Source organism: Callorhinus ursinus, unplaced genomic scaffold, assembly GCF_003265705.2.
Source record: "Callorhinus ursinus isolate GAN/ISIS: 27379988/994484 unplaced genomic scaffold, GSC_fseal_2.0 scaffold9, whole genome shotgun sequence".
Taxonomy (NCBI): Eukaryota; Metazoa; Chordata; class Mammalia; order Carnivora; family Otariidae; genus Callorhinus; species Callorhinus ursinus.
This window is the reverse complement of record NW_027397071.1, coordinates 27,053,634-27,075,087: the sequence shown is the minus strand read 5'-3', so window position 1 is coordinate 27,075,087 and position 21,454 is coordinate 27,053,634. Positions and strand designations below refer to the sequence as shown.

Genomic DNA, 21,454 nt, shown 5'->3' with positions numbered 1-21,454 from the left:
TTTGAGAGAGAGAGAGAGAGAGAGCACAAGCAGGGGGAGTGGCAGAGGGAGAGGGAGAAGCAGACTCCCTGCCGAGTAGGGAGCCAGACACGGGGCTCAATCCCAGGACCCTGGGATCATGACCTGAGCCAAAGGCAGATGCTTAATCAACTGAGCGACCCAGGCACCCGCCCCCCCCCAAATAAATAGATCTTTTTAAAATGGCTGCAAATTAATGCCACACCTCATATAGAGAGGTAGATTCATTTCTCATTGCCTTGAATCTGGGCTGTCGCTATGAACTATCCTGATACAATGGAATGCAGAAAAAGGGGTTGTTGAGTGCAAAACTGGATCTTAAGAGATCTTAAGCTTGTAGTTTTGCTACTTGAAACACTGTCTTGGAAGCTGGCCACATGAGAGTGCCCTGCTGTGCAGAGGCCATGTTAGACACGTATATAGAGAGAGCAATGGTGCAAGTGGATAACCTCAAGGTACAGTCATGTGTCTGTAGCATGTATGACCTTCCAAATTTTTCTAATTTTGGAGAAAATAAAAACAAAGTAGTAGAGTTATGTTTTTGAAAAATTTAATTGTTATTTATAACTAAAAATATGTACCAATATATTTAAACAGTCCATAATTTTAGAAAAAAATCAGTACACTTTTATATATGATTGCAAAGAATTAAGATCATTTAACTTAAGCACTAAAGTAAGTGTAAAAAGGAAATGATCCCCATGCACCTTATTTAGCCTTTCTTATACCATCTATTTACAGGCTCTGAAGATTATAAACATGTGACACACAGTTATTAAGTCCAATATAAATTGCTTCATGATATAAAATATCCTATTTAAGTTATGCCCTTTGTGAGGATGAACAAGGAAAAGTCTTATTTAGCCCTCAGCCTATGACACAATTTCTATGCTGGTAGTTCTTTCCATTTTCTGGAGTACCTCTATTTCATTACCATTTTTTTTAAGTTGTTTTCTTTTGTTTTGTTTACAGCTTAGAATTAAGCAGATTATTTACTATACTAACCGTACCCAGAAGTCATATCATTGCACATAGATTGAGCAATGTCCATTCACATGAGAACCATGCATTGTTTCCACTAAGAAGCGAGATTAGTCGTCCTTAGTATTGGTGCCTCCCTCTGATGGCATCCAGCACAAGACCACTTGGCAGGAGTGACGCCCATCAGAGCCCATGACTTTGGCCAAATTGTACTTGACTTGGTCCATTGTGGATAACACCCCTTAGGCCACTTCCAATCCCCTCAGTCCAAAAATGGAAAATTGGAGGGATGGATTTGGGTTACAAGACAGTTTCCCCTGATGGAACCAATCCAGTATCACCCCAAAGAGAGTGATAAAATTCCCTTATTACACAATTTCACAGTCTCTTTAAGGAAGTGATCATCATTTAAACTATGGAGTTATTGAAATGTACATTTTACTAATTAGAAGCCTTATATCTTTATAATTGTACAGAAGTTTGATACAATAATTATGAAGTTTGTTTAAGCGATGATTGTCCCAGGTTCTATAGTTTCTCATTCTTTTGTGTCTTTAGTGAAAGAGAACAAGAAAAGTTAGTTCTGATGTTTAACTCTTTAGAGTAAGATGCATTTATCATCCTGATCATCCTGTGAGGCCGCATTCCTCTGGAGATCCTGGATTTCGTTTTGAAGGCTTCTGTGTTCAGCTTCGATTTTCTTATTGAGATTTTTGGCCTCTTCCTAAAGAGTGTTAATAAAACGGTAGAGCTTAGCAGAAAGTAATGTCCAAATCACTTGGGAAAAAGCCCAGATCATTGACTTTTCTTTGTTTATTTTAATCTGTCAGTAAGTAACAGACAGTCACTGAATTCTTCTTTTCCATTCATGTGCATTTCTCAGTCTTGGTTTCCTACTTATGTCATCCCTCTCCTTTTACCTCTTTCTCTAGCTCCAGAAACAACATCTTCTCCCAATCCCTGAAATACTGGTGTCCCAAGAATTATATCCCCTTATTTTATACATCCTCCCTAGGCAATCTTTGTCACAGCCAGACTTTAATTCTCACCTATACAGAGAGGAATGTCAGATCTAGTTTGAAGAAGAGAAGCTGGGTGTCTAGGGGACCTCCACAGTCAGGCAAGGAGTTTGAGCCTTTGCTAAGGTAATTTGTTCTAGGTCTCCACAGTTAGGGGACAGAAGTAGAAGGAGAGCAAGGAGATCAAGAATCCCACGTCGACTATACTGCCCCTTGGTGCAGGGCTGTAATCTCAAAAAGTCTTGGATCAGTACCTGGAAAACTGGGACGTGCAGGTAGACTGTCCACACACCGCCCCCCACCGGGGAAGGGCTGCCTCATAAGGGTATCCACCCAAGATTTTTGTACCAGGTTTGTAGAAACAAACCACTGAAGATCCTAATTTCTGGGAAGGCAGTTTAGATAATTTGGTAAGCTGGTATTGGCATTGAGTTATCTCTTTCTGGAACTTCATTTTTCTCATCGCACCTCATACTTCTGCTTCACATTGAACAGGACAGATGAGAGCATGAATGCAAAGTACTTTGTACAGTGCTTGGTAAATAGGAGCTACTGCTTTTTGAGTAATGGTAATAGTAAAGGGCTGAATGAAATAAACTTCAAGCTAAAGGCCTTTAGAACCACTGATGATTAAGGCAAGGATAGGGGCATAGACACAAAAGGATGAATTAATTTAATAAGGTAATCATAACCAAAGAAGAAGACTGTCTAGAGCAATGAACAAGGTACCAAAAAAAAAAAAAAAAACCCCCAAAAAACAACCAACCAACCAACCAAACAAACCCTAATTGCCAGGGGATAGAGAGGGCCTGGGCTTTTATTTAACAAATTTTAGTGCTTTTTCTAGAACAAACACAATTCTGAACTCAAATGTTCTCATTTAATTATCAAAATAACCCTATAAACTGGGCATTATTACTGTCTCCATTTTCCACCAGAGGAAACCGAGGCACAGAGGGGACAGATCGGGTGCCCAAACCACGTCTGTCGTAGGAGGTGGAGCTGGGATTCATACCCACGAAGTCTGACCCCAGAGTCCTTGACCTGTGCCACAGTACCGTACTGCTTCTCCGCCTTGTCACTGCTTCATGCCTCATCGATACAGGGAGGGGAGAGACGATTAAAATCCTGAGATGAAATACTTGAGGAATACCTGGAATCGACGTTCTAGGGCCCTCTGCTGTTGTTGCACCTGGTACTTTCTGAACATTTGCATCTGTCTCACTTGTTCTTGATGGAGCCGCTCCCTTTGCTCCATCATTTGCAGGTTATACCTCTGAATCACCTCCAACCTTTGTGCTTCAATTTTCGCAGCCATTGCTTTCATATGTGCCTCTGAAAAAGAAGAAAATGGCAACCCTCTCTAGGATTAGAGAGCCTCTTCCTTCTGCTTTCCACTCTTGTTATTGCTACTACCTCATAAAGAAAATTCCCTGGAACTGTTTTCCTTCCAGAAAACCATGTTGCAGCAGACGGTACATGCCCTATTCAGCTTCAGCCCAAGGAGCTAGGAAATCATCTTTCACACACTTGCTCTGGTTTATGGATCACAGGTGAACCAGGTGAAATTTACTTAAAATGTGTGGCAAGATCTGTCTTACATCCCCTCCATTTCCTACTCACCTTCTATCTCCTTTTGCCTCTTTGTTAGAGCCAGGTCTATCTGTAGGATGGCATCGCTTGTAGACTGTCTGGAGTGTAAATATTCCTGCAGAGCCTTCTCAGCCTGGGGACCCCAAAAACATGCAGTTAGAAGTAGGAAATGGGGATTAAGAATGTTATAAACCTTTATTTCATCCCCGGATCCTTTCCTTCCTGGAAGTGCTCAGCCCTGTAGTCGGTAACCCTGCCAATGAAGCCTCATTTGTCACAGGGGTGGCCAATCTCTGGGCTGGCCAATCAGAACACCCAAGGCCGCTAGATGCAAAGAATTTGGGGACAAGGCGAAAAGACTGCAACCTGGGTGTTTGAAAGACTGATATGGATGCTGGGAAGATAAGCTTTCTCCCCAAGATTGTGAGCACAAAAGACTAGCTAAGCTTGGAGCTGTTGGTGTCATGCTGCCGCCATGCGGGGTGAGCCTGCCTGAGAATGAAACCAATAGTGAGGAAAACGGAACAAAAAGCTGAAATGGAGGTTGGAAAGAAGGAAGGAAGGGGTAAAATTTAGGATATTGTTTGAACTCCTGAATGTAGCTATACTTGCAATGGCGTTTAAATGTTTTGCTTTTAGTTTATATAAGGCAGTCAATTATCATATTTTCTTACATTAGCTTCAGTTACTGCCATTCTGTGCCACGTCATCAAGAAAGTCCTATCATTATAATGAATGTTCATGATTGCAATAAACGTCTGGTGATTATGGTGGTATGGTTCGGTTTAATTCCACAGCTATCATTAGAGAATAAATACTTTCTTCCTGTCCTCATTGGTTTTTGAAAGAAGCCCCTTAACAATTTCCTGCAATTAATAGATAAAACTTGGAATACCTGCATTCCTTTCCTGGGCTCCCAATAGTATCTTGCTTTCAGCAATTCTGTCTTCTGAATGAGGAGATGATGTCCTCCTGGTTTTGAATAAATCCCCTGCATCACATCATTTTCTAGAGGACCAAAAATAGCCTGAAGTAAAGCTGAGCAACGGTATGATGATGCCTCCATGTTCTGTTCATATAAGTCATCCTTTCTTGCTTCTAGCAGAGTCTTCAGTGAGACAGAAGTCCACGGAAAAGATGTTAGCCAACATTTCAGCATTTCTAGAAATGGTTCTCAAAAAGAATCTTTATATTTTTTTAATAGAAACTAAAGGGCTACAAGTAAGACTGTATCTTTTTCACCAAGCCTAGAAAAGTTCTAAAGATGATACACTGTAGAAAAATTACTTTGCTTTTGTGTTTGAAATCCCCTGAAACCTCTCTTTTGCTATTTCTGCTTTAGATGTCATCTTTAGACTACAGATCTCTAGCCTCATGCCATAATTTTAAATGCAATCTACTGTTTTAGAACATTTCTGGTTTTAGTGTGACACTGGGCCTGGGATTCCCAGTGAGTAGGGGGACTGCAGATATAGTGTATGTTATCAAACCTGGAACCATAATCTTTTAGTAGACCCATTTGGCAATTCTGTATGCTTGATTAATAAAAAAGGAAAGTTAATGAATACTTTATGAATAAAATGTTTTAAGAATAAGATGGCTTAAAAAATTAGTCCATGGTTGTAACATGGTACAGTGCATCTTGTGTGTGTGAAAGTTTCAGAATCTATAGGGTCCAGGGTAGTAACATGTTTGTTTGTTTTCAGAATAAGTGAAATCTTGATCAGGTAAGTGGTAATCATTATTTTCCAGTCTAGTAAGGATTGCTTTTCTTTTTTCAGTCCCCATTTTGCCTTTCATAGCAGTAAAAAGCAACTTTGCCTCTTATTGTTCATAAGCCCCATGACCTAGAGAAGAAAAAAGAAAAGATAATTACTTCTAATTCCTTCTGAAACTTTTGGTCCATATCCTTGAATGAGTTCTTCATGAAGAGTTCTATGGCCTCTCTTTCACTTTCCCTGTGCAGGTCCAGCAACTCCTGGAGGGTTTCTATGGGCAGCTGCACCTTCTGGCCCATCTGCTGGTCATAGTGGGCAATGGCTTTTTTTACTGCTGCTGAGTTCTTGATCTGGGCCAAGGCCAAGACTGAGTTCTCCATGCAGGGCAGATCCCCACGACTGATGGCATTAATGTAGGTCAGCACTAGGCTTTTTAGACCTTCACAGGGGGAGGAGATGCTTGTATTATTTGTAAGAAAGAAGGCGTGCCCTAAACTGGGTAATTCTGTGAATGTTAATTTCACAGTGCATTGCCTGCATTTTTTCAGCTTTGTGTACCCTGTTCAAGTGGTCCAAATAAGGTCCTTTGGGAGACTGTGTGACCAAAACAAGGATCGTTCTTTCTTTGGGAAAAGAAAGTATTCAAAGGGAAAAACTCAAGATGTATGTGATCATCCACATTTCATCCTTTTCTCATTGAGAAATAAGAAAATGGTCATATAAACTTGGGCATATTTGTTTGATTAGGATGCTATAGGCCTTTTGCTTTTTTTTTTTTTTTTAAGATTTTTTTTTTATTAGAGTGAGAAACAGCATGAGAGGGGAGAAGGTCAGAGGGAGAAGCAGGCCCCCCCGCTGAGCCGGGAGCCCGATGTAGGACTCGATCCCAGGACTCCAGGATCATGACCTGAGCCGAAGGTAGTCACTTAACTGACTGAGCCACCCAGGCACCCTAGGCCTTTTGCTTCTTTACTCTTCCCTTTCTTCCCCCCTTCCTCGAGGTTCTATTCCCTTCAGAATTCCCTTTCGTCTTTCACTTCTGTATGTAAAGCATGAGTTTTATCCTGCTCTGGAAAAGCACAAAGCGAGCACATTAGACCAGGTCTCCTTTACCCTTTGTCGAAACATTCCTGTTTGTCTTTCTTGTCCTTTGCATACTTTTGTTTGCACTCACCTTTCTTCTAGAATGCAGTAATAATTTACAGAATTCTGAGACATACAGACTTCAGGAGAAACTGGATCTAGAAGTCTGCTTAGATTTTTTTTAGGGTTCTAGACAACCTGGGCCTCTGTTTAATGTTTGTATGAACTCACTTCATTTCCACAGAGAATGTATATGTGGTCCTCATTTTTGTGTCTCTCAAAGCCTGGGACATATAATAAGTATCTACTATATTGTTTGAACAATGGTGCCAACCCATGTGGGTTAGTCTAGTTCAACAGTGGACCACTTATGGGGAGAACTTTTTTAACTTGACCTTTTTTTCCAGGTTACATTTCTATTTTATCCTACTTTTGAGGCATTACTAAACACTAGAAATATTTTTGGTACCCACTGGAATTTAATAAATATGATACACATGATTTTCTTGGTAGTAACTGACTATGCACTTTCAACATTGACAGTGGAAGGAGAAACTTAGAACAGTGTCCCATTCCTTATGTTGAATTGAAGGAAAATCCTAAAAAAGATACTCACGGGGCCCATTGACCTTGATACCCCCTGGAAGAGCTTTAGTCTTGGAATGGTTAAAGATGTAGGAACAGAATGTTGCCACTTGTTCCACAAATTCAGGATCCAGATCTTCGTTAGGCAGTGACTCAAGCTTGGCAAGCTTCTTCCGGTGAGTGGGAGAGTCAAAGATAAAGCATTTCCTTATTGGAAAGAATTCTTTTATACATAGACGGGGCAAATTGAAATTTTGAACACTTTGATTAGTGCCTGGGGAAAGAAAAATAGGATTTATTTAGTACAAGATTAACATTTGAGTTAACTTACTCTCCACAAATAAATGTGCCTTCCACCTGATGTTATTTATTTCAGTAAATCTTCACAGACTCTAAGCAAAAAGCTAAAAGGTAACTAATTAGGGAAAGGAAAAAAGAAAACCTTGCTCCAAGAACAGAAGAGTAATACATTTTAATATTGAGTCAATTAGTTTACTATAAATTAATATTTATTTGGTACTTTAGCCCCGGTGAATAAATATAGGAGACTGAATTTAACCACTTACACTTGAGAGATAATTTCTTTTATTACTTTTCATCTCTTTCTAAGACTCAAGTCCCTGTTACCTTGCTTTAGCCTCAGGGAATTCTCCAGGTATTCATCTGCTGTGATGACTTGCTCATCTACTTCCAGGGTTAGGTAGAAATCTCTCAGAATCCACACGAAGTCTGGACAGAAGCTCTCAAGGTTAGTTGCATCTTCAACCCCTTCAAAATCAGGTGAGGCTACTTTCCTGAGCCGATTTGACAGTTCTGTCACATAGCTGGGATGCAGTTAAGGAAAACTCTTGGAAATAGAACTCATCTAAGCCCGTATATTTAATTCCATGTCTCCCTATTCTTTTATTTTCCCTTTGGATCTTAACTCCTTATTTCATCTGTAAATTTAAGGACTCTCTTTATTGTACCTTTAATGCTTACATGTTTTCATTTTTGTGTTTAATTCACAAACTCACAAACACAGTTGGTAAATACGGTTCTCTCAGCTTTGGTGCCATCTTGGACCACAAAAGGATACTGCAATAGGTCAATAGCTCTCTGGTCAATTTTGTTCATAGTATTGTATACAAAGATACTGCTCAGTAGTATTGCCAGTGCAAAGATCTGGGTATCATTCTTCTTGTCACCCTAAAGAACAAATTTAAATCATGTCTCATGGTATTTTTAGATGAGCAATCATTAAAAATAGGCCCTTGACTTACAAATGTTAAACAAGACAAACAAAAATGTTTATCAGAAACATCTGAACATTGAATAATATAGTTCTATCTATTAGCATTGATAAATTTATACAGAACCATATATTGTTAACTCACCAGTTTTTCTTTTTTAAAAAATTATTTAAATTTTAAGTAGTTAACATACAGTGCAATATTAGTTTTGGGAGTAGAATTCAGTGATCGGTCACTTACATAAACACCCACTGCTGATCATAACAAGTGCCCTCCTTAATACCCATCACCTGTCCCCCACCCCTCCATCAACCCTTAGTTTGTTCTCTATCGTTAAGAGACTCTTATGACTTATTTCCCTCTCTCCTTTTTTTCTTTTCCCTCTTCCCATATGTTCATCTGTTTTCTTTTTTAAATTCCATGTATGAGTGAGATCATATGGTATTTGTCTTTGACTGACTTCTTTCACTTAGCATAATACACTCTAGCTCCATCCATGTCATCGCAAATGGCAAGATTTCATCCTTTTTGATGGCTGAATAATATTCCATTGTATATATGTACCACATTTTCTTTATCCATTCATCAGTCGATTGGTATTTGGGCTCTCTCCATAGTTGGGCTATTGTTGATAATGCTGCTATAAACATTGGGGTGCATGTATCCCTTTGAATCTGTATTTTTGTATCCTTTGGGTAAATACCCAGTAGTACAATTGCTGGATCATAGGGTAGTTTTTTTTTAACTTTTTGAGGAACCTCCGTACTCCAGAATGGCTGCACCAATTTGCATTCCGACCAGCAGCGCAAGAGGGTTCCCCTTTCTCTGCATCCTTGCCAACACCTGTTATTTCTTGCCTGTTAATTTTAACCATCCTGACAGGTGTGAGATGATATCTCATCATGGTTTTCATTTGTTTTTCCCTGATAATGAGTGATGTTGATGTTTCATCTGTAAATTTAAGGACTCTTAAATTTATACATTTAAGATGTATAGAAATACATTTAAGATGTATAGAAAAGATGCTTTTCTTTTCTTTTCATGTGTCTGTTAGCCACCTGGATGTCTTTTTTTGGAAAAGTATCTATTCATGGCTTCTTCCCATTTCTTAACTGGGTTATTTGTGTTTGGGGTGTTGAGTTTGGTAAGTTCGTTGTAGATTTTTGATACTAACCCTTTATCAGATACGTTGTTTGCAAATATCTTCACCCATTCTGTAGGGTGTCTTTTAGTTTTGTTGATTGTCTCCTTCTCTGTGCAGAAGCTTTTTATCTTGATGAAGCCCCAATAGTTCATCCTTGCTTTTGTTTCCTTTGCCTCTGGCGATGTGTCCAGTAAGGAAGTTGCTGTGGCTGAGGTCACAGAGGTTTCCCCCCGTGTTCTCCCCTAGAATTTTGATGGTTTCCTGTCTCATATCAAGGTCTTTCATCCATTTTGAATCTATTTTTGTGTATGGTGTAAGAAAGTTGTCTAGTTTCATTTTTCTGCATGTTGCTGTCTAGTTTTTCAAACACTGTTTGTTGAAAAGACTTTTTTCCATTGGATATTGTTTCCTGCTTTGTTGAAGATTAGTTGACCATATAGTTGTGGGTCCATTTCTAGGTTCTCTATTCTGTTTCATTGATCTGTCTGTTTTTGTGCCAGTACCATACTGTCTTGATGACTACAGCTTTGTAATAGAGCTTGAAATCTGGAATAGTTATGCCTCCAGTTTTGTTTTTCTTTTTCAGAATTGCTTTGGCTATTTGGAATCTTTCATGCTTCCATACACATTTTAGGATTGTTTCTTCTAGCTCTATGGTATTTTGATGGGGATTGCATTAAATGTGTCGATTGGATATTGGTAATATGGCTATTTTAACAATGTTCTTCTAATCCATGAACACGGAATGCTTTTCCATTTCTTTGTGTCCTCTTCAATTTCTTTCCAAAGTGTTCTGTGGTTTTCAGAGTACAGATATTTTACTTATTTAGTTAGGTATCTTATTGTTCTGGGTGCAGTGGCAAAGGAGGTTGAGTCCTTGTTTCTTTTTCTACTTCTTTGTTATTGGTGTATAGAAATGCAAGAGATTTCTGCACATTGATTTTATATCCTGCCACTTTGCTGAATTCATGTATAACTTCTAGCAATGTTTTGGTGTAGTCTTTCAGGTTTTCTACACAGAGTATCATATTGTCTACAAATAATGCAAGTTTGACTTCTTCCTTGCCTATTCAGATGCCTTTTACTTCTTTGTGTTGTCTGATTGGTGGGGCTAAGACTTCCAGGACTATGTTAAATAGTAATGGTGAGAATGGACATCCTTGTCTTGTTCCTGACCATAGGGGAAAGGCTCTCAGTTTTTCCCCTAGGGATCATATTAGCTGTGGGTTTTTCAGATAAGGCTTTTATGATGTTGAGGTGTGTTCTATCTATCCCTACTTTGTTGAGGGTTTTTATCAAGAATGGATGCTGTATTTTGTCAAATGCTTTTTCTGCATCTATTGAGAGGATCATATGGTTTTTATCCTTTCTTTTATTAATGTAGTATATCATGTTGATATACTACAACATTTGGGATTTGGGAATATTGAACCAGCCCTGCTGCCCAGGAATAAATCCGACTTGACCGTGGTGAATAATTCTCCTCATGTACAGTTGGATTTGATTTGCTAGTATTTTATTGAGACTTGTTGCATCCATGTTCATCAGGGATATTGGCCTGTAATTCTTCTTTTTAGTGGGGTTTTTGGAATCAAGGGAAGCTGGCTTTGTAGAATGAATTTGGAAGCTTTCCTTCCATTTCTATTCTCTGGAATAGTTTGAGAAGAATAGGTGCTAGCTCTTATTTAAATGTCTGGTAGAATTTCCCTGGGAAGCCATTCAGCCCAGAGATTTTTTGATTACTGTTTCAATTTCTTTGCTGGTTATGGGTCTGTTCAGTATTCAACATCTTTGTGTTTCAGTTTTGGTAGTTTGTAAGTTTCTAGGAATTTGTCCATTTCTTCCAGATTGTCAAGTTTGTTGGCATATAATTTTTCATAGTATTCTTGTATTTCTGTGATGTTGGTTGTGATCTCTCCTCTGTCATTTGTGATTTTATCTATTTGGGTCCTTTCTCTTTTATTTTTGGTAAGTCTGGTAGGGGATTATCAATTTCATTAATTTTTTGAAGAACCAGCTCTTTGTTAATCTGTTCTACTGGGTTGTTTGTATATCATTGATTTCTGCTCTAGTCTTTATTATTTCCCTTCTTCTGCTGGCTTTAGGCTTTATTTACTATTCTTTTCTAGCTCTTAACTTTAAGTGTAAGTTTAGGTTATATATTTGAGGCTTTTCTTTATTTTATTTTTTTAAGATTTTATTTATTTATTTGAGAGAGAGAATGAGAGAAGGCACGAGAGGGTAGAGGGTCAGAGGGAGAAGCAGACTCCCTGCTGAGCAGGGAGCCCGATGTGGGACTCGATCCCAGGACTCCAGGGTTATGACCTGAGCCGAAGGCAGTCGCTTAACCAACTGAGCCACCCAGGCGCCCAAGACTTTTCTTGCTTCTTGAGGTAGACCTGTACTGTAATAAACTTTTCCTCTTAAGACTGCCTTTCCTGCATCCCAGAGGTTTTGGGCTGTTGTGCTTTCAATTTCATTTGCTTCCATGTATTTTTTAAATTTCTTCTTTAATTTCCTGATTAACCCATTCATTCTTTCATAGGATGTTTTTTAACCTGCATGTTTTTGAGGTCTTTTCAATTTTTTTCTTGTGGTTGACTTCCAATTTCATAGCGTTGTGGTCTGAAAATATACATGGTATGATCTCAATCTTTTTGTACTTGTTGAGGGCTGATTTGTGACCCAATGTGTGACCTATTCTGGAGAATGTTCCATGTGCACGTGAGAAGAATGTGTACTCTGCTGTTTTAGGATGAAATGTTCTGACAATATCTGTTAAGTCCATTTGGTCCAGTGTGTCCTTCAAAACCATTGTTTCCTTGTTGATTTTCTGCTTAGACGATCTGTCCATTGCTGTAATTGGGATGTTAAAGTCCCCTACTATTATTGTTTTATCATCAATGAGTTTCTTTATGTTTGTTATTAATTGATTTATATATATATGGGTGCTCCCAAGTTGGGGGCATAAATATTTACAATCGTTAGATCTTCTTGATGATTGACCCCTTAATTATGATAAAATGCCCTTCTTCATCTTTTGTTTTAGTCTTTGTTTTAAAATCTAGTTTGTCTGCTATAGGTATGGCTACTTTGGCTTTCTTTTGACATCTGTGAGCATCATAGATGGTTCTCCATCTCCTGACTTTCAATCTGTGGGTGTCTTTAGGTCTAAAATGAGTCTCTTGTAGGCAGCATTTAGATGGATCTTGCTTTTTTATCCATTCTGACACCCTGTGTCTTTTGATTGGAGCATTTAGTCCATTTACGTTCAGAGTGATTATTGAGCAATATGAATTTAGTGCCCTTGTGTTACCTGTGGAGTTGGTGTTTCTGGTAATGTTCTGGTAATGTTCTCTGGTTCTCTAGTCTTTGTTGCTTTTGTTCTTTTTTTCTCCCCTCAAAGAGTTCCCCTTAAAATTTCTTACAGAACTGGTTTAGTGGTCACAAACTCCTTTAGTTTTTGTTTGTCTGGAAAACTCTTTCTCCTTCCTTTCTGAATAACAGCCTTGCTGGGTAAAGAATTCTTGTCTGTATATTTTTCGCATTCGACCACTGAATAATTCCTTCCACTCCTTTCTGGCCTGCCAAGTTTTTGCGAACGGATCTGCTACAGACTTGATCTGTCTTCCCTTGTAGGTTAATTTTTCCCTTGCTGCTTCCAGGATTCTTTCCTTGTCTGTCTATTTTGTGGATTTGACTATGATATGCCTTTCTGATGGTGGGCTTTTGTTGAATTTAATGGGAGTTCTCTGTGCTTCCTGGATTTTGATGTCTGTGTCCTTCCCCAGATTAGGGAAGTTTTCAGCTATAATTTGTTGGAATACACCTTTTGCCCCTTTATCTCTCTCTTTATCTTATGGGACTCCTATGATATGAATGTTATTACATTTTACTAGGGTGCTGAGTTCCCTTTTTCTACCTTCATGGTCCATTACCTTTCTTTCCCTCTTCCTTTTGGCTTCATTTTCCATAATTTTATCTTCTATATCACTGATTTGTTTCTCTGCTTCATCCATCCTTGTTTTTATGGCACCCATTTATGTTTACATCTCAGTTATAGCATTTTTAATTTTGGCCTGACAAGATTTTAGTTCTTTTATCTCTGTAGTAAGGGATTCTCTAGTGTCTTCTATGCTTTTTTCAAGCCCAGCTAGTATTCTTATAATTATTGTTTTCAATTCTAGTTCAGACATCTTATGTCTGTATTGATGAAATCCCTGGTTGTGAATTCTACCTTATGTTCTTTCTTTTGGGGTGAATTCCTCCATCTCATCATTTTTCCCAGAAAAGAAAAGAAGAAAGAGAAAAAAACAACAACACAAAAAACTGAAACAAATAGATAAAGTAAAAAATGAAGGAAGGAAAACAAAAACACAAAACAAGAAAACAAAAAACCCCACTAGATCCTGGGTGTGTTTTGGTCTACTTGTTAAGAGAATCTAGATCCTAAAATAAAAAAATAAGATAAAATGAAAGTAGAAAAAAATAAAAAAAATATATGAAAAGCATATAAAAATTTAAAAAGTTAATAATAGGGCGCCTGGGTAGCTCAGTTGGTTAAGTGACTGCCTTCGGCTCAGGTCATGATCCTGGAGTCTCGGGATCGAGTCCCACATCGGGCTTCCTGCTCAGCAGGGAGTCTGCTTCTCCCTCTGACCCTCTTCCCTCTCGTGCTTTCTATCTCTCATTCTCTCTCTCTCTCAAATAAATAAATAAAATCTTTAAAAAAAAGTTAATAAAAGATTAATAAAAGATTTGGAACTATAAGAAAATAAATGAAAAATAAATTTAAAAGAAATAAAAGTAAAAAGGAAGCTCAATCCTATTTCCCCTAGAGCTGAAGCTTTGTAGCACTCTATGATCAATAAATTTGGTGCAAAGTAGTTGTTTGTGCTGGTCTTCTGGGGGAGGGGCCTGCTGGGCTGATTCTCAGGCTGACTTATGTCCGTGGAAATGCTTCTCCAGGAGCATGGGGGTGGGGCTTGGTGTAAACAGCTCTGGCCTCCAGTAGGTGGACTGTTTTGCTCCCTGAAGGCTTTCCAAAGGTGGTTGTTTTTCTACTTGTAGACTTGCAGTTTTTTTCTCTCAGACTTCTGATTGACTTCTTGGCTGTTCAGACTAATTTGATAACTATCTAGCCATGTTTGAGGGATGAGACAAGCTCAGGATTCCCCTACTTCTCCACCATCTTAACTCTTCCCCCTTCAGCAGTTTTCCTTAGAACTAGTTAGGTATTTGCAATGGATAGTCAAAGTTAGTGGGGTAACCAGAGTACTTAAAATCAAGATTTTTATCAAAAACAACAAGTATTGGTGAGGATGTGGAGAAAAAGGAACCCTTATGCACTATTGGTGGAAATGCAAACTGCTGCAGCCACTGTGGAAAACAGGGTGGAGTTTCCTCCAAAAATTAAAAATAGAACTACCATATGGATCATATGGATCCAGTGATTCCACTACTGGAAATTTACCCAAAGAATGCAAAAACACTAATTCAAAAAGATACATGAACCCCTAGGTTTATTGTGACATTATTTACAATAGTCAAAATATGGAAGCAGTGCAAGTGTCCATTGACTGAAAAATGGATAAAGATGTGGTGTGTGTGTCTCTCTCTCTATATATAGAGAGAGAGACACACACAACACACATACATACATACACACAATGGAATATTACTCATCCATAAAAAATGAATTCTTGCCATTTGCAATAACATGGACCTAGAGGGTATAATACTAAGTGTAATAAGTCAGATAAAGACAAATACCCTTTGGTTTTACTCGTATGTGGAATTTAAGAAACAAAACAAAAAAAGAGACAAATGAAAATAAAAAATAGACTCTTAACTGTAGAGACCAAACTGATTATTACCACAGGGGAGGTAGGAGGGAGTAGATGGATGAAATAGGTAAAGGATTAAAGTACACTTATACTGATGAGCACTGAGTAATGTGTAGAATTGTTGAATTGCTATATAATACAACTGAAACTAATGTAACACTGTACGTGAATTTTATTGGAATTTTAAAATGAAAAAAATCAAGATCTTCAATTGTGTAAAACAAATCTGGCCTGTACACATAATATGTATATCTATTTTATTGACAAGTTATTATACACAAGACAGTTCACATTACTGGTCTTGTCTAATACTCAAAGCAATACTAGGAGATATGTTTATAACTATGGTTTTCATGTTACAGATGTGGAAACTAAAGCACAAAATGAGGTAGCCATTTTGATTTTGTGGCAAATCAAAAGCAAAATGAAAACATGGAAAACAAGGGAAGTGCAAGGGAAAGATTCTGTTGGGTGCTAGAGCCAGCTCATACCAGCTCACAAGAGCTGATTGTACACTCATTGTTCTGAACCATGAGTTTAGTGACTTCACTTTGGAAGCTTGGAATTCGCTTTGATGGAAATATTTAGAAAATTGGCAAGTGCTACAAATCAAGTCTTCCTCCTAACCCCCACACACTGGGCTGGTTGTTAAATACCAGTATAGAAGTGGAAAAAGCCCACGTATTTACTGTTCAAATGCTAAGTTGGATAAGATCAAAAGGAAAATAAAAGATCTGGGGAGATTTGCTTGTCAAAGTCAGAAAGCTACAAGTGCCAGAGCCCTTATTTGAACCCAAGATCCTCTGACCCAGAGCTCACTACTAATCACTCTTCTCTGCAGGATCAGACTCGTGAGAGTGGTTTTATTTGTACCATCTTTTCTGCATTTCAGTTAACTGCCTAGCTCTATATTAGTGTCTTGTCGCAGTCATGATTCTGGCTTATAAATGTATTTTTCTCATCTCAGATTTCCAAATTTTGATTATTAAAAATAGAAAGGGAAAAAAGGTATACTCTGTCAAACAGAAGTACAAATTCAGAAAAACAAACACAAGAACAAACCTCCCTGTGTAAAGAATGTTCAGAGGTGAGGAGGAATCAAAAGGTAATCAAAATTACCTTTTCTACATCTCCTAGACCCTCTGTGTCAAGAAGAACTAGGGTGTGGTTCGGCTTCTTGGCATGAGGCACACACCACATCCAGATACCCTTGGTGTGAGACTGCACCGTGGTTCCAATAGAGAAGCCTGCAAGGGGGAAGGGAGAGGTAGTAAGAGAGGAGGAGATCTGGAAGTTGGAGATCTTCTTGACAACTGAGCTAGGGTTTAAGGAATGCACAGTGAGGACACATCAAAAAGTATAGCCAGTATTGATCTGAATTACAACAGAGGAATGGGAAAATGAGAGTATCAAATACCATAGGTTGTAAATTTGATGTTTTTCCTTTTTACAGGAATGTCACACATTTTAGTAGTTTATAATTACATGTATAGAAATTATTTTATTGATGTCTTCCTCCTTAAGATGGGAAAATATGCTTTTCCTAGGGAGAAACTAAGAGAAGAAAAAGAGGTGATATGTCAGGAACAGACCTCTGCCTTTGCTTCCCAGAAGATAATTAGCCACCTGTGGCCCAAACATTAGCTTTTGGCATTGTTCCCTGTCTCTAACTTTCTCTCCTTGCATCACTGCACTCAGTGCTGGCAGTGTGGGTGGACAGAAGGGACTTAGCAGAGTTTTGGTGGTGCCACTCACCCTTGTTCTTTCCAGCCAGCTTGTTCATCAGGTAGGATTTGCCTGTGCGGTAGAGGCCTACAATAGCCACCACAACAAGAGGATTCTTATTGGCTGCCAGGATCTCCAAAGCTTCCTGATTAGCCACCAGGTGCCCTCTGATGTTCTCAATGAGGCACACTGGGGCCGGCATGTGGATCTCTGAGGCCATGATCAGAGTGTTCCCTGGTCTGCAAGGGAAGGGATGAGATAGTTCAAAATTTCCAGTTTTACAGAAAAGAAAGTCATTTTGCTTCCTGAACTTGGGGACAAACTACTTCCCAAAATGGCCAATGTTTCTAAAGAAATTTTTGAAAAAAAGACAGCAAAGGGGGTCATAGTAAAATAAGTTCTAGGCCCTTCTCAGGACTATTATACTTAAGAACCATTGGTTCTTAAGTATTTGGTGGGCATAAGGAAATCCATTTCCTGAGTTTTACCTATTTTTAGTTTGAATCTGACTCTTCCCTTTTGGTTTTTGGCTTGCTTGTGTTCCCTAGTTTTTACCTTCCTGAATCCTTAGATTGAATCTTTATGACCGCCATTTGTTATATTATACTTCTTGCTTTTATCCTTTATCAACTTGTTTCCCTCTAATGTATGGCTATGTCTAGTCAAACTGTATTATACTAAATCCTGCCAGGTCATTATGTAGCATAATCTAACAAATCATAATTGTTTACTTCTTATAGCTGTTTTTAAAAAACATTTATTTATTTATTTATTTATTTATTGAGCTTAGAGAGAGGGCACACAAGCCAGGGAGGGGCAGAAAGAGAGGGAGAGAGAGAACCTCAAGCAGGCTCCATGCCCAGCACAGAGCCCAACAAGGGTTCCATCTCAGGATTCTGAGGTCATGACCTGAGTTGAAACCAAGAGTCATGCTTAATCGACCGAGCCACCCGGGTGCCCCTTATAGCTGTACTTTTAAAGAATTTTTTGTATAGCTGTAGTAGTGCCTTCTTCAATCAAAACTTCAATTCATGATTGTTTTATGAATGAGAGAGTGAGTGAAAATACCTTTGTAAATAATACTTGGCCATTGACTTCTGGCCATCAATTCCTGTAACCTGAAGAGTTGCTGATAAAGCATTTTTAAGAAAATGTTTGGTTTTTTGCCTTGCCTTATTATAAGAGCAATTTTCTTCCTTTTTAGAAGTGATTATTTACTATGGAAGCTAAAAATCCAATATCTGCTTGACTTTCACTGAAATCTTAATTGAAAAGTTATGGATTCCCTTATTAGCCAGTGGTAGAAACTGCTTTTTAAAAATTATAAAAACTCATTCTCCCCTCTTCCTAATAGCTAATGCATTGGAGATTATTCAGGTGACAAATAAAAACAAACTGCTTAAGAGCAGATCATAGGTGATCCTTTGCAAATGGCACAGCACTATGGACATAGGAGCCAGGAAATGCCCAGGCCAACCCGAACCCAGGGAGGAATTCCATGATTTTACACACTCAAATGCCAAGTCTATTTCCATTCTAATGCATCTCTAGTATAATATTGGTACTGTACATTTGTAGAGTTCTGGTTGCCTGATTTATATAAAGCAGGGGTCATAATCATTTTTAGATTACAAAGATATGGCGAACTGGCAGTGATGATCTACAGTTAGCTAGAAAAACAGAAGATACACAATCCAAATCTATTTGCAGATATTGGAGGCTTACAAGCCTTTGCGCTTTAGGATGATGTCACTAATGGAAGAGGGAACTAATGGGTCTGAATTTTCAGGCCTCCTAAAGAATAACATTAGCCCTGTGTATTTATATTAATAGAAGTATTTTACACATTGCCCCCAAATGTTATCTGGGTGACATCTTTAATGCTTTTAGGAGAGCCCAATCTCCAAAACATCTTTGCAGATTCAACATGAACACACCCATATATAATTAACGGTTGCTCTGCCTTTCCGAGCCTGGCCTGTGATGTGTGCTCTGAGATGCATTCTTCTTAACTCTGTTAGAGCCTCATAAACGTTTGTAAATAAAAACAATGCAAGAGGAGCACCTGGGTGGCTCAGTCATTAAGTATCTGCCTTCAGCTCGGGTCATGATCCCATGATCCTGGGATTGAGCAGCACATCAGACTCTGGCTTGGCAGCTAATCTGCTTCTCCCTCTGTCTCTGTGATCTCTCTCGCTTTTGCTCTCTCCCAAATAAATAAATAAAAATATTTTTTAAAAAATGCAAGAATGGATCAACACACACACAAATACACATTTGGCTTTGAAATAAGGCAGACCTGATTTCCAATACTAGCCCTACAAGTGGCTATTTGTATGACATTGGCATTTCTACTCAACACTCTTAGCCTATTTGTGAAAAAAAAATAGAGGTAAATAAATATTTATTTACACCAGTATAACTTCTAGCTTAGAAAAGAGAGCTGAAGGAGAAGGGGAACAAAGTATAAAGAAGGAAAATGCCAAGAAATATAGGAGAAAAGGCTCAGAAGTGCTAGTGATGGGGTGTCTAGAGGAAATCATCTCTGTTATCAGCCATACAATTCTAGTTGGTTTTGTTTGTTATTATTGTTTGCTTTTGCTTTGTTTTGCATTGTTTTTGGTTTGAGTTTGGAGGGGGAGGAAAGGCTTTTAGCAAGGAGATAAATGGAAATCAAACAAGAAGAAAATGCATGAAGCATGTGTCATGGCAAGAAATCCCAAGTATGAGCTCTAAGGAGCAAACAAAATTGCCAGACAGTATTGATGAGTCAAGTTGGGCAACTCAAATTAAATGATTCATAATAGTAGAGACAATAGAGGAGAAACAGAATCCAGCACAAGAAGCCCTAAGGAATGAGTGCATGCCAGAAAATAAAAATTAATTAATCCAGGGTTATTTTTTTTAAAGATTTTATTTATTTATTTGAGAGAGAGAGAATGAGAGATAGAAAGCACGAGAGGGAAGAGGGTCAGAGGGAGAAGCAGACTCCCCGCTGAGCAGGAAGCCGATGCGGGACTCGATCCTGGGACTCCAGGATCATGACCTGAGCCGAAGGCAGTCGCTTTAACCAACTGAGCCACCCAGGCGCCCCTAATCCAGGGTTATTACTAAAGGAAGAAATCCATCTTACTAGGTTCAAGTCTATGACTAAAAGTATATAGCTGTTTTCATTAAACCTCTTCATTGTTCACTCTGAGTTTCAATTTTTTTCTTTTTTCGTTTTTAACAGTGTAAGCAAGCTATTTACCTTATATCACATTCATTGCTCTTTCTCATAAAAATAATACAGTTGCAGTTCTTCAAACTTTCAGATTGCAGTTTGAGATAACTTAATCAGGTTTTATCAAAAACAAAGGTAACTTAAGTGGCAGGTATGATCTCTATAAATCTCAAGGTGGCAAAGAGAGGAAAACAGTGTTAAGACATTTCAGATTGTCAGTTTAGTCCCCACTCATGCTTGTGTCTGATTCAGCAGTAAACAGATGTAGCTGGAGCTTAGTGAATTCTGCTCCCTGTGTTAGAACATCACAATTTAGTCTTTAATTGTGTCTAATGGTCCACATCAGGTCTACTGCACCCTATCCTGGATAGAAAGTTTTGAAAACATTCTGACCCTTGCAAATCTTTTCCACCCTTGCCCCAGTCTTACCTTAACTGTAAATTCAGTAGCAGAGATCCTTCAGAGCTGGTAAGAAAGCTGCTTCCCTGAGAATGTGCTAAGAGTTCTTTGTCCCTCAGTTTAGGTGTGTTGGTTTCTGATCTACTTCTTCCCCATTCCTGGGGATTTCTTACCCGCCCCCGGCCATCAGAAGACAGATGATTAGGATGTGAAATCAGAAACTGAAAGTAGCAAGGGTCTTCAAAGCCTCACTACAGAAACTAAAACCACAAGGCAAGCTCGTTGACTAGTCATTTCAACGGTAATTCCCTGTGTATTTTCTGGTGGATAGCTGGATGTTTGGCCTGAGTTCTCAGAAACTGCATGTTGTTAGTGGAAGACACTGTTTCTGCAATTTTTGAGATTGAGATCAGTTGTAATTTTTTTTTTCTACTCTAAGCCTGGTCCTCAGGGCTGTAAGGAACCATAAGTCCACAGTTACAGTGAATATAACCTGAAAGTATGTCTGAGTTTTGTGAATATACCATTTTTGTTTGTTTTTGAGGAAGCAGCTTTTTTTTTTTAAAGATTTATTTATTTTAGAGAGCACACGGGGTGGGGGAGGGGCTAAGGAAGAGGGAGAGAGAAAATCCAAGCAAACTCCCTGCTGAGCGTGGAGCCCGACCTGGGGCTCGATCCCATGATCCTGAGATCTTGAACTGAGCCAAAATCAAGAGTTGGGTACTCAACCAACTGAGCCACTTAGGCACCCCAGGATGTGGCCATTCTGTGCAACACACAGAATAAATTGCTGTATAATTTCGGTGAAAGAAAATTAACTTTCTAAGGCGATAAATGCTGACAAGTTTTAAAGAACTTGTAAAATGATCAGTCATTACTGGGTCAACA

The 21,454-nt window shown here is 38.6% G+C and overlaps 2 protein-coding genes across 6 annotated transcripts in view; one reads left to right on the top strand and one right to left on the bottom strand.

Annotated features, from left to right (window-relative positions):
* The window catches only part of LRRC8B (leucine rich repeat containing 8 VRAC subunit B), a 444,213-nt gene that overhangs the window by 33,252 nt on the left and 389,507 nt on the right, over positions 1–21,454 (top strand). The gene's annotated exons all lie outside the window — the stretch shown is intronic.
* LOC112817932 (guanylate-binding protein 5-like) lies at positions 562–20,795 on the bottom strand. Of its 5 annotated transcripts, none has more exons than XM_073896368.1 (12): positions 20,597–20,794; positions 20,195–20,335; positions 16,952–17,183; positions 16,339–16,467; positions 8,076–8,185; positions 7,625–7,821; positions 7,029–7,271; positions 5,488–5,768; positions 4,507–4,719; positions 3,642–3,744; positions 3,172–3,353; positions 562–1,723 (listed from the first exon to the last, which is right to left on the bottom strand). In XM_073896368.1, exons 2-12 carry the CDS (start codon positions 20,221–20,223, stop codon positions 1,598–1,600), a joined length of 1,845 nt encoding a protein of 614 aa, XP_073752469.1. In that variant the 5' UTR covers positions 20,224–20,335; positions 20,597–20,794; the 3' UTR covers positions 562–1,597. The 5 variants fall into 5 exon arrangements, with proteins under 5 accessions (XP_073752469.1, XP_073752470.1, XP_073752472.1 ...); XM_073896369.1 differs by having other exon boundaries at positions 16,339–16,466; positions 16,975–17,183; positions 20,597–20,793; XM_073896371.1 differs by lacking the exon at positions 5,488–5,768 and having other exon boundaries at positions 4,507–4,619; positions 20,597–20,795.